The 11,460-nt window shown below is 25.5% G+C and overlaps 3 protein-coding genes across 6 annotated transcripts; 1 reads left to right on the forward strand and 2 right to left on the reverse strand.

The window, feature by feature from the left end:
* Window positions 1-116: 116 nt before the first annotated feature.
* On the reverse strand, window positions 117-2,540 carry LOC122718042 (coatomer subunit epsilon). 2 transcript variants are annotated; one of them, XM_043942707.1, is made up of 4 exons: window positions 2,496-2,540; window positions 1,718-1,822; window positions 1,038-1,526; window positions 117-969 (listed from the first exon to the last, which is right to left on the reverse strand). In XM_043942707.1, the coding sequence occupies exons 2-4, from the start codon at window positions 1,820-1,822 to the stop codon at window positions 661-663; spliced, it is 903 nt and encodes a 300-aa protein (XP_043798642.1). In that variant the 5' UTR covers window positions 2,496-2,540; the 3' UTR covers window positions 117-660. The 2 variants fall into 2 exon arrangements, with proteins under 2 accessions (XP_043798642.1, XP_043798641.1); XM_043942706.1 differs by lacking the exon at window positions 2,496-2,540 and having other exon boundaries at window positions 1,718-1,961.
* On the forward strand, window positions 2,418-3,747 carry LOC122718041 (syntaxin-18). Its single transcript, XM_043942705.1, has one exon. The coding sequence runs from the start codon at window positions 2,639-2,641 to the stop codon at window positions 3,608-3,610; it is 972 nt and encodes a 323-aa protein (XP_043798640.1). The 5' UTR covers window positions 2,418-2,638; the 3' UTR covers window positions 3,611-3,747.
* A 919-nt stretch (window positions 3,748-4,666) lies between these two features.
* LOC122717808 (restin homolog) lies at window positions 4,667-10,462 on the reverse strand. Of its 3 annotated transcripts, none has more exons than XM_043942226.1 (4): window positions 10,316-10,462; window positions 6,140-9,925; window positions 5,793-6,006; window positions 4,667-5,709 (listed from the first exon to the last, which is right to left on the reverse strand). In XM_043942226.1, exons 2-4 carry the CDS (start codon window positions 9,899-9,901, stop codon window positions 5,516-5,518), a joined length of 4,170 nt encoding a protein of 1,389 aa, XP_043798161.1. In that variant the 5' UTR covers window positions 9,902-9,925; window positions 10,316-10,462; the 3' UTR covers window positions 4,667-5,515. The 3 variants fall into 3 exon arrangements, with proteins under 3 accessions (XP_043798161.1, XP_043798164.1, XP_043798162.1); XM_043942229.1 differs by having other exon boundaries at window positions 10,401-10,450; XM_043942227.1 differs by lacking the exon at window positions 10,316-10,462 and adding an exon at window positions 10,176-10,312.
* Between the last annotated feature and the right edge of the window lie 998 nt (window positions 10,463-11,460).

Here is an 11,460-nt window from a genome sequence, read left to right on the forward strand (position 1 = left end):
CGTTAGATGGCGAGGCTCGAAAGAAATTGCAATTTACCAAAGGAGTTATGAGAAAAGTTGCCGATCGCTCCAACTTTTCATATTTTATTTATAATAGAAGAAAAAATACTAGTAAATTTATTTAGTTTAATGTGTATTTCAATGTAATTTTTTTTATAAATACTAATGCGTAGAACAAATCATTACACTATAACAATATGTAAGATGAAATTTACCTACTGTATGTTAAAATGCATGCAATTTGGAATTTTATTATCTTTCATAATTTTTTTATAACTGTAATATAAAATGGCAGCCATATTTTATTCTTATTGTAAATATTTTATTAAGAGAGTAGATGAAGTAGATATCTAATTATTTTTTATATATTTTCTTAATTATATATGTAAAAGTTGTAAATAGTTTATCTATCTTTTTATTTGCCAGTTATCATAAAAATTTCATGCAAAAGTGAAATATCTCGTATAAAACCACTAAACGAAAAATATATGAAGAAAAAAAAAATACTATAACAAATAAAAATTTAATTTTAATTGAAGTGCGTTATACCCTGCAATAACATCCTAATCTCATAGCACTTTGCATCTAGAATTCATATTGTTATATCACTCTCAATGCTTTCTTAATTTTAATTTATAAAATGCTATGAGTCAATATAGTTTAGGCAGATAAAGAATATTGTTTCCTGAGTCTTTGGAATTCTATTTCTTTTTGTAAATATTCTTTAACGAATGGATGTTCCAAATGTGAATCCTTCAATTGACTTAAATAACGATTAGCAACTTCAGGTGGTTTTCCCATATGCTGAGAAAGTACAATCATATTGATTAAAGTATCTGGATTATTACTATCTTTATCCAAAGATTCTTGCAAAGCTGTTTCAGCTTCTTCATATTTAGCTTGTCCAATAAAACAAGTAGCTTGACCATTTAATAACATACTTGTACTGGAATGTTTATCTATCATATCCTAAAATTATATAATATATTATAATAAATTATCTTTAAACTAAACATATATAATAAATATAATTTTACTTGAAATATATAGTAAGCATCTTGTAACTTATCTCCACCACTGCTTATGTTTAACCATGCTTGTGCCAATTGAGTTAGAGTAGCATCATCATCTTTCTCCTGCATAGTAACTAATTCTTTCTTTGCAAGATCCAATCGATCCATTTTTAAATAAATTTGCAGAGTTAGGGCTAAACATTCTAGATGATCTACATTACGAAGTATCCTAAGTGCTGCTTCTAAGTTTTTTTCATGATAATAGATAGTTGCAGCAACAATCAGAAAATTGTGATTATCATAATTAGTACGATTGGTCGCTTGTTGCAATTCTGCGACAATCGCTTCTCTGCGACATGGATTCGCAAAATAATCAGCCAACATTTTCAATGGTTGTAAATCAGGAGGAGAAGAATTATTAATTTCATCTAGCACAACACGAAATTTTCTTTGTGCTATATATGCACGATAGAGAAATACATCTCGTTCCATTATCACTTCTGGTGAAGATGACTACAGTAATATAAATTAACATTAATATTTTACTTAAAATAATTAAGAAATTATTTTTAATATTAATATAGATAAAAATTAAATTAATATATCGTGACAATAAAATAATTTGTTTTGATATAGAAAAAAATATTTTTTGTATAAGAGAAAAAGGTATGCGTTTAAAAAAAACATATTCTATGATTACAAACCTTGATTTTTTGTGCTTCGTTGATACATTGTTGATAATTGCCAATATAGAAATGATTTTTTACATCGAAAAGTTCATCAACGTCTGCTTGCTGCTGACGTGCCATCTTGTCATTTCGGTAGTAGTATTTCATTCAATTATATGTTCCGGTTTTCAAAAATTGTACATTGCAATATCAATTATTTGATTGCATAAAAATAATTTGATTTATATATTTTTTCAATTTATATTTTATTATATTTTAAAATTTTAAAATTAATTCTTTTTTCATTTATTCGACTTCATATAAATATACGTTTTTTGATTCTAGAAATATTCTAAATTTCATATACTATAGCAAGATTTTATATTTTATGTTTATTATATATATATATATATATATATATATATATATTATTTAAATGTGCACTGTCAAAAATAGTAAAAATGTATAAAATATAAATGTAATGTATTTTACATTCTATATAAGATTTCATAAATGATAAAAATTTTTATTTTAAAAATAATAGTTTGACAATTTTTGTAGATATTGAATTAATAAATAATATAATTATAATAAAAATTATTACAATTTTATATATACACATTAATTTATTTATTATGGTATATTTTTTCAATTATTAAAATAATTTAACGTATAATAACTTTTTTTTTTTATTTTTAGGTTAAGCATTGTAATAGTTAATAATACCGTATGATGAATATCTTAAAGTTCGATAAAAAATTTATTTGAAATGGCGAATTTTTCTTATATGTATTTCGTGAAATATTATACATACCCATTCTTTATAATTGTATTTTATTTTAAATTTTGGCTTCTTAATTTATTAAATACAATAAGTTGCTAAGTAAGCATAAAATAAGGTACCTTCTTTTTTACTAAAAATTGTGTAAAAAAAATTAATTTTAACGGCAAATAAAAATGGATGTTAGTACATTATTTAAAGCAAGTGTAAAAACTATTAGTCTTCGTAATAAAGCTTTAGGAATTATTGATAATACACAAAATATAAAAAAGGCAAAAAATAAAAGTGCCTTTTTTATAAAAGTTCAAGGTGTTGTTGCACAAATTTCAAAATTACGCGAATTTTTATTGGAAAATCGAAAAGCATATTTAAATTTTTCTAACTACATGTCAAATATGCCAAGTATGACAGATGCTGATCGTGATAAAATTGATGTTGGTGCGCAAAAAATAATGACTACTTGTTCCCAGTTAATCAAAGAATTAAAGAGAGACATAGCAAGTTCTGAAGTTTCTCCACAAAATTTGGAACATAGAGAAATTATGTTATTGTTAATTGAAGATTATTTGAAGAATGTTTGCAAAATTTATTCAGAACAAAAAGCAATACGAGTAAAAAGAGCAATGGAAATAAGAAAAATTGCCAAATTGGAACTGGAAAAAAAACCAATTAAAGAATTAGAGCATAAAATAAAATCCAGTTCAAACACAAATGAAAAAACTGAAGACAAAGAAAATAAAATTAATTCTGATGATTCAAGCCCTATGAAAATACAAGAAATAAATGGGGATGTAAATACATTAATATATGAAGAAGAAATATCACCTGAAGATATACAAGTATTTGAAGCAGAAAATGAACAATTATATAATGAACTTAATACATTAACAGAAGAAGTGAGACATATAGAAAGTAAAGTTGTACACATAGCTGAACTTCAAGAAATATTTACAGAAAAAGTATTAGATCAAGATAAAGATTTAGATCGTTTAATGACAACAGTTGTTGGATCGACAGAAAACGTGAAAGAAGCTAATGAGCAAATTAGACAAGCAATTCAGAGAAATGCAGGACTCAGAGTGTGGATTCTTTTTTTTCTTTTAGTTATGTCTTTTTCTCTATTGTTTCTTGATTGGTATAATCCATAAAATAAAGAGGTATATTATTTTATTACATTTTCTTCGTACAAACATCTGAAGAATGTTGTATTATATGTAAAATATTGATATAATACTTGTACACTCTGTTACTCTGTAAATGACAATGAACAAAACATTTGCCAAAATATGTCATTGTATTTTATCCCCAAACATTTTACATAACAGCTACATCTTATATAATAAAATTTATAGTATATGTATATATTTATTTATATATACATATTTGCACATGTGCAATAGCCATGTACAATTTTTGTTGTCTTGTTAATATTTGGTTTAAAAGAAAATCATTCTGTAAATTAATGAAACTGTCATAAATGTATATAAGATATATTCTCTTATATCTTCCATTGCTTAAAAATTATTAATGCTATCTTAATATAAAGTATTTAGAGGCAACTCGCTTGATATTTCTTCTTTTTTTGAACTTATATCTATCATGAATAAATGATTAAAGTTTCTTATATGATATATATCCAGTACATAAAAAGTGTAATGTAAATATATTTGATTTATTACTTATAATTTTATGTAAAAAAATATTTACAGGATATACCATCCATTATTATTTTTGATTTACAGAGTAATTTTAATATTAGTTGTATACAATAATAATTTGGATAAGTAACAGCCAAATCAAACATAAATAGCCAAACACAAATTAGAATTATAATCTTAATAAAAGAAAGATTCTCATAGCAAATTGCCTATTTTTTGATAGCATAAATTTTTTCTTTCTTTTTATAAACGAATAACAATTATTTAATTATTAATTAAATGTAAAAAAAAATTTATTCTCGAAATGTAATAATAATTCTTATAAATATAATTAAATGTATTATTGTAAATATGCTAATATGAAAAAAGCAATGCACCAAGTTATTTACAACATTATTGTAAATATGAATTATTATTAGATTTCTAATTGTTTATATTTTTTTTCAATCTTTTGTAAAAACGATATTTAAAACAATATGATAAAATTATATTTTCTTATTTGGTCTGTATTAAAAAACTTATTCAATAATAATAACGAAATGAATATATAAATGAAATAATATTGAATCGCATAAATTGCGATTAAGAATCATGAAATGTCTTTAAAATTTATTTTTTTATAATTCATTTGTTTTTTTTGTTTCTCCTTTTTTTTTTACAAAAGTGATTTTTGATTTAGAATTTGATTTATACAAAATATTACAAAATTCTACTGCTACGATTTTTTTTTTTTAATAGTAAACAATATGGTGTGTAATAAGCATATGTAAGTTATGCATAATGAATAATCACAAAAAAAATCTTTACACCAGATATTCTTACAGTCAATATTACTACGTAAAACATGTTTTGACATTTTTAATATAAATTAATTTGCTTTGCATCCTGGTCATAATTTTGTTTTACGAGTTGATTTTTACTTCCTCTAATTTTTTAAGAGATCTCTTTGCAAGCAGAGTTCTTATGTTACATTTAACATAAACAAATGCAAGCATCATTGTTTTGTACTTTTCTATTCATTTCACATCAAGACAATTCTTTAAATAGACGTTCTTTTATAAGTTGACAAGATTTCTTGTACGACCATGATGCAAAAGATATCAGATAATCATAATCATAATTGCAACATAATTTTTTCAGATACTTATCAAAAATAGATTTTGATATTGTAGACAAACTATTAAAATAGTTTTAAAGTATTAGTACTTTAACGTTTTATGAGTACATAAACAAATAGATGTGCTTTATAGTTGTCCAAAGACAAAAATAATGTTCTCAATTTATCAAATATATCTAGAATGATACAATAAAAGTAAAAGATTTTTATAATTTACAAAGACAGGATCTCACCTGCTTTCGAAATTATAGTTATAATTTCTCAATCATTGAATATATTTAATTTTGTTTATAATTATATTTATAACGAGGACTTGCATCATAGGAGCATAATTTTCCTTCTATTAAACATTGAACGATCCATGTTGTGGAAAGTAATGGAATTTGTAATTTATTAGCTTTCTCTATTGCCCAAAATGGGCATAAACTGTTTGTAAGAACTATAGTTCCCTGTACAAAACTTTCCATTGCATCTAAAAATTGTCAAAAACTTTTATTCAATATTAATGTTAATTTTTTTAATTATCAAATTTCTATTATATAAAATTTTTCATACCTGGTTTTTCTGCTAATAAAACAACAGCACCTGTATTTTCACAAATTTGACGCCAAAATGTAGCAAATTGTTTTTGAGACTCTAGAAATGGAATTATTATCACAACTTGAGCCAATGGTTTATTACTGGATCTTTGAAACATTTCAACATATGAATTTTTTTCCAAACTCCATCCTGAAGGTAATTCATCTTCAGCTAGATTTACAAGTTTTCCCTAGAAATAACGTTATAACATATAAAATATAAAATTATAAAATTATAGATTTGTGTGTATAAATATATATTATAATTGCATATATTATATATTATGTATGTATTATATAAATATATATTATAATAATATTTACCTCTTGACAACATCTTATTATCCAATTATGATTATAAGCGGGTATACCAACTGAAAGACACAAGAGAGTCTTTGCAGTTGTATTTGGCACATTTGTTATCAGTTTTGTATTTTTGTACTCATCCTGAGGAATTTCATTAAATTCTGTATAAACTTTTCCGCCACCCGCCACTATTTGTTTGATTAATCTATCTCTTATGAAAGGTTTTTTTGCCCATTCTTCTTCATTTTCAGTTCCAGAACCCAATTCTGCATCCGAACCATAGTCCTTGTTATTATCTTGAAATCGATCAATAATTTCTAAGGATGCACAAGTGAGAATAAAAGACATGCCTTTAAAGAGATTTAAATCTTCATGTGGAATTGGACCAAATATCGCAATAGTTTCTTCGTCATCCACTTTTTTTTTACTCCTCGATTTACTTTTGATTCGACTTTGTGGCCCTTTCACAATTTGTTCATATGGAGTTCCAATTATTTCAGATTGGACGCCAATAGAAAAAACTTCATCTTTTATAGAAATATTCGAATCACTAGAAACATAATCACTTTCAGAGGATGCTTTCTTTTCCTTTTTGCTTATAGAAGTTATACCAGAAACAGATGGTTCTATTTCAGATTTATTTGTAGGGGTATGGATTAATTTAGATTTAGGAGTAGAAAAAATGGGAGTAGCAATCCGTTTAGAACGTCTTTTTCCATCAACCATGTTATCTAATGTTATTTGACCTAAATATTTTGGCGTAGATGGAAGACTTTTGTTCTCCAAATTAATTTCTTCTTTTAATACTTGAGCTTGATCAGCAGAAAAAGAAATATCTTTGATTTGAACTCGTAATTTTTCTCCTTCATCTGTTTCTACTATATAATATACTTCGTTATTTACAGTTACAATATCAGTTATTATACCACACGATCCGTAATCATAATTTTTAGTAGCAGCATATACAGATAAACCTTCTTTCAAAACTTTTGGTATTGGTATAACAAAGTCTTCTATAAGTACTTTACTTTTTCCATCAAAAAAGTTTACTTTATATTTTGTTTTTATTTTATCAATAACTATACCTGGATAGTAATTATTATCAGACCATTTAGCAAATACATTTTTACCAATTAACTCGTCTGTTATTACATGTGGTTGAGGTTTTGTTGAAATGTCTACAGTATTCGACGAATTGTCCGTATGTTCCGTTTTATTCTTTTTTCTATTTGGTGTATTGTTGTTCTCTGTAGGACTTAATACTTTTGAAATCTTATTTATTCCATTTGAATGATTATCTGATTTAGTACTTTTACTTCTAGATCTCTTTACTGCTTTACTCTTTTTTGTGCTTTTAGGAGTTTGTATCGATATTACTTCTTGTGAAACTTCTGGAGTAGACGATCGAATTTTTTGTAATTGATCATCTATCCTCTCATTGCTAACATTATATGCATCAGTTCCACTAAGTTCAGTATTTGCAAAATTTAAAACAGTTGTTGTAAGAAGATGACTATTTTGCCATTCTTTATTAAGACGTTCATATGCTTCTTCTATTGCTTGTTTATCATTTAGTGAATGCATATCTTGAACATGTCTTTTTACATGCTTTATTGGTGCTCTTGGTAAAGAGAAATGTGTACTATCTCTTATTGCTAGTTTGGCTGCCAGTGAAGCAGCACTAGATGCAGAACTTAAAGAACTAATTGTTGATGCAAATGAAAGTCTGGAAGGATTCAATTGATATAATTGCGGATTACTATTTACTGATCCTGGAGATGTATCTTTATTATCATTTCCAGAAATATCTGCTAATGAAGTAGATGTATCATTGGTTTTTTGTCTTGTTATAGTGGGCTCTCCAACAATAGTTTCACATTGCACACTAGTGATTTCTTTACTTAGGAATTCTTTTGTACCTTCGTCAATATGTAATAAACATTTCATTCTAACATATATACCAATTTCTTTTTCTATTTGCAAAGCTTTTGTAATAGAACTACTGTGAGTCGAATTTGACTTACTTTTATCATCTACTATAAAAACGTCAGGTTCATTGTCACTTACACTTAATAAATCAGCGTGATAACCGTCTTTAGATATGGTGATTGGTTTGATTTGTTTATTTATATTATGCACGGATATAGGAATATTGTTATCTACTTTATCAAGAACCGGCATATCGCTAAACGTGTCTGATTGTAAACTAGCTGTGCTATCAGTATCACACTTTTTTGATTCACTACTTCCATTTACTAATTTACTATCAGATTTAGCTGAATCAAGGGATGGTTCTTTGGTATTTTCTATTGATTTATAACTAAATTCGCTACTACTTTTGCTGTCATAACAACTTTTGTATACTGTATCAGACTTTGTGTTATCTAAAATATTTTTATTTTCAACTTTTGCATCAGAATCTTCTTGAGATGAATCTAGCACAATTTTTTCACCATCTTCATCGATTTCTACTAGTTCTTTAGATTTTAACTTAATTTCATGAATTGCAGTTTGATCATATATAAGTTCTATGCTCTTCCTTGATTTGCATATATTTGAAGAACATGTATTAGTGTGTGATTCGCTAATTTCTTTAGAAACTGATATTTCTTGAATATCACTATTATTTTGTTCCAAACTAGTATGCTGTATAGCTTCAATACCATTTTCCTTATCTTCGGTTTTTTCGTTATATAATATTTTATTATCTTTTACTTCAATTGATCTAGTATTATCTGTATTTTTATTATCCAAATCCGATTTTATCTTTTCAATTGCAATAACTTTAAGTAAAGATGGAGCATCTTTTTCTTTTGTTTGAATCTGTGTTAATCTATTTTCGTTAGAATTAATTATATTTTTTAAATCAGATATTTCATCATTAAATTCTTTTTTCCCAGTAGGTTGATGTAGTTTTGATGTATCGCTAAAATTTTTATTCTTATCAATTTCATAATCTTTCATCTCTAATTCAAGATATTTTTCATTTTTAGTTTTTTCCTTATATTTTGTTGGCATTTCTAACAAAGAAATGCTTTCCGTATCTTCATCTTCTTCAATGTCTTGAGTTTCTGCAATTATAATATTTGTACCAGAACAATTTTTATGGAATTCTTGTTGAGAATTATCAGATTTAAATGAATGACAACTTTCTTCTTCTTCTTGCTCTCTTTTTTCAGGTACTAATATATCTTCCTTGGATGCTGTTCTCAAAATTTTTGCAGGAGGTTCATCAAATAATTCTCCTTTTCGTTTTAAACTTGTAATTATATTACCACTACATTGTTTTTTAGATGGTGAAGTAGAAGTAAGTGGTGTGCACTGTATTATTTCTTCATCTTCTTCAGAATACTTATCTTTATTTTCTAAAATGCTACTTTCTATAATTTTCTTTTCTTGCTCCATTTTTTTAGATGATTCTATATTCTGTGTATCTTTTTCTTTTATAAGTTCAATATTTTGTGCATTTTCTATTGTTATAGATTCATTATTCTGTACATCATTTATTGTATGCTCTGTTATTTTTATTTCATTCAGAATTATCTCTGTATTAACATTAGAAATAGAAGATAATGCTTCTTCCTGCTTTATTTTTTCTAAATCTTGATGAGATTTATCTAATGATTCATCTTCACTTGTATCTATTAAATGAAAATCCTGACTCTCGTTTAAACTATTGATTTCGCTACATGCCAAACTTGATTTGCTTCTCTCTAAATTTTCAGGACATGTATCCTGGTTTTCCATTGCACAGTCTTCTTTTTTTTCTGTTTCTGACATCTTTTAATCTTTTTTATCAAAATGCTGAAATTGTGAACATATTAGTTAAGAAATATTAAATTTTTTCATATAATCTTTATATATTTTTAAAACATAAATTAGTTTATATTAATAATTTATAAAAATTAAGATAAATTATATAAAAAGAAACGAAATTCAAGGACACCCTATATATCGATACGGTGTTTACAACAAGTATGGAAGGTTACGGCGGGAACGTCATGTGATCGCGAAAATTGATCAAAAATCTCATGTTATAGAAAATGAAACGTACTACGATTGACTGTACACAATGAGGTGTATTTTCTGAATTGAACTATTTGTATCTCTTTGTTAAAATATTACATCTATTGCCGGAGATAAATATGTTCGCCGGCCCTTGAAAGCGGGAGTTCATGTATTTGTTCTGCTCACCACTTTTACAGGTTTCCTTTCTAATTTCGTATCTCTTACTCGTCGTCGTCGTGCGTCTTTGTTTATTATTAATATTGAGAATTACATTAATAAATCGGTCTCCCATAGAAAATATTACGAAAACTCCACTTTTTAATCACAAAGCAATACAGGCCATAAAACGCCATCGCCACTTTTAGTAATCATAGATTATGTAATTCTAGATATACACAATTTCAGTAAGGTAACAAACCTTACTGAAATTGTGATATTTATTAATCCTCCAATCACATCGTTTTGTATAAGCAACATAACATAGCGTTATTATTTGTGGACAAGTTTTTCTTCAACCAATCAAAATGTATAATATATCATATAACAACTTTATATTATATGAGAAGAGTTTCACAATATAATTTGTTGAATAATGAATTCTTGGCAACATTAGTATATTTGTAATATCTTTTTGATTCATTGTTTTTAAATATTCATTTAAATATTCAACATTTTTAAATATTTCTTCAAATTCCTCTTTATATATTTAATAAATTTTTGTTTACTTTCTATATTGCGTCTTCTAACGGGAATTATTTTGCGCATTTTCATTTGTGCATTGGATGTAGAATGCGCTGGCATCGAATTTTATGGAATTCTTTTTTATAGTTCTTATTACAATATTAAAATAACGGAAAAGATACGAATTTTTTTTAAATATATTATTTTTGATAATTCAGAACATACAATTAAATAAAGATAGAAAATTAATTAAATATTTTAAATATTTTCATTTTTGAAATAATGTCAGATTGTAATCTAAATATTATTCTTGATATCAATAAATTAAATTTGGAATTAAAAAAGAAATTAGAAATAGTTTCAAAATGGAGAGGTATATTCTAATACAATCATTTTATATAATAAAAAGTTATTTTTAATATTCTGTTATTTGTAGCTGAATGTGCTCAATTGCAATTAGAGTTTTTAAAGTTATATACTCCAGAATGCCTTGAAATTCTTGAATCGCTCAAACAAATAACAGACACGAATATCAATTTAGATAAATCATAACTTATCATTAAAAATATTATCATATAAATGTATTATTGTATTAATTTTCAATAAACAATATAAAATGCAATTATGTTGAAATATATTTATTATATTCG

The sequence above is a fragment of the Apis laboriosa genome, unplaced genomic scaffold (assembly GCF_014066325.1).
Source record: "Apis laboriosa isolate Shangri-la unplaced genomic scaffold, ASM1406632v1 scaffold5_cov152, whole genome shotgun sequence".
NCBI lineage: Eukaryota > Metazoa > Arthropoda > Insecta > Hymenoptera > Apidae > Apis > Apis laboriosa.

Coding starts and splice junctions, on each gene's coding strand:
- LOC122718042 (XM_043942706.1), bottom strand. CDS start 1,849: ATGAAATACTACTACCGAAATGACAAGATGGCACGTCAGCAGCAAGCA. Junction 1,527..1,717: donor ACGAAGCACAAAAAATCAAG/GTTTGTAATCAT, acceptor ATATTACTGTAG/TCATCTTCACCAGAAGTGAT. Junction 970..1,037: donor ATGCTTACTATATATTTCAA/GTAAAATTATAT, acceptor ATATAATTTTAG/GATATGATAGATAAACATTC.
- LOC122718041 (XM_043942705.1), top strand. CDS start 2,639: ATGGATGTTAGTACATTATTTAAAGCAAGTGTAAAAACTATTAGTCTT.
- LOC122717808 (XM_043942226.1), bottom strand. CDS start 9,901: ATGTCAGAAACAGAAAAAAAAGAAGACTGTGCAATGGAAAACCAGGAT. Junction 6,007..6,139: donor TAATAAGATGTTGTCAAGAG/GTAAATATTATT, acceptor CGTTATTTCTAG/GGAAAACTTGTAAATCTAGC. Junction 5,710..5,792: donor TTTATTAGCAGAAAAACCAG/GTATGAAAAATT, acceptor GACAATTTTTAG/ATGCAATGGAAAGTTTTGTA.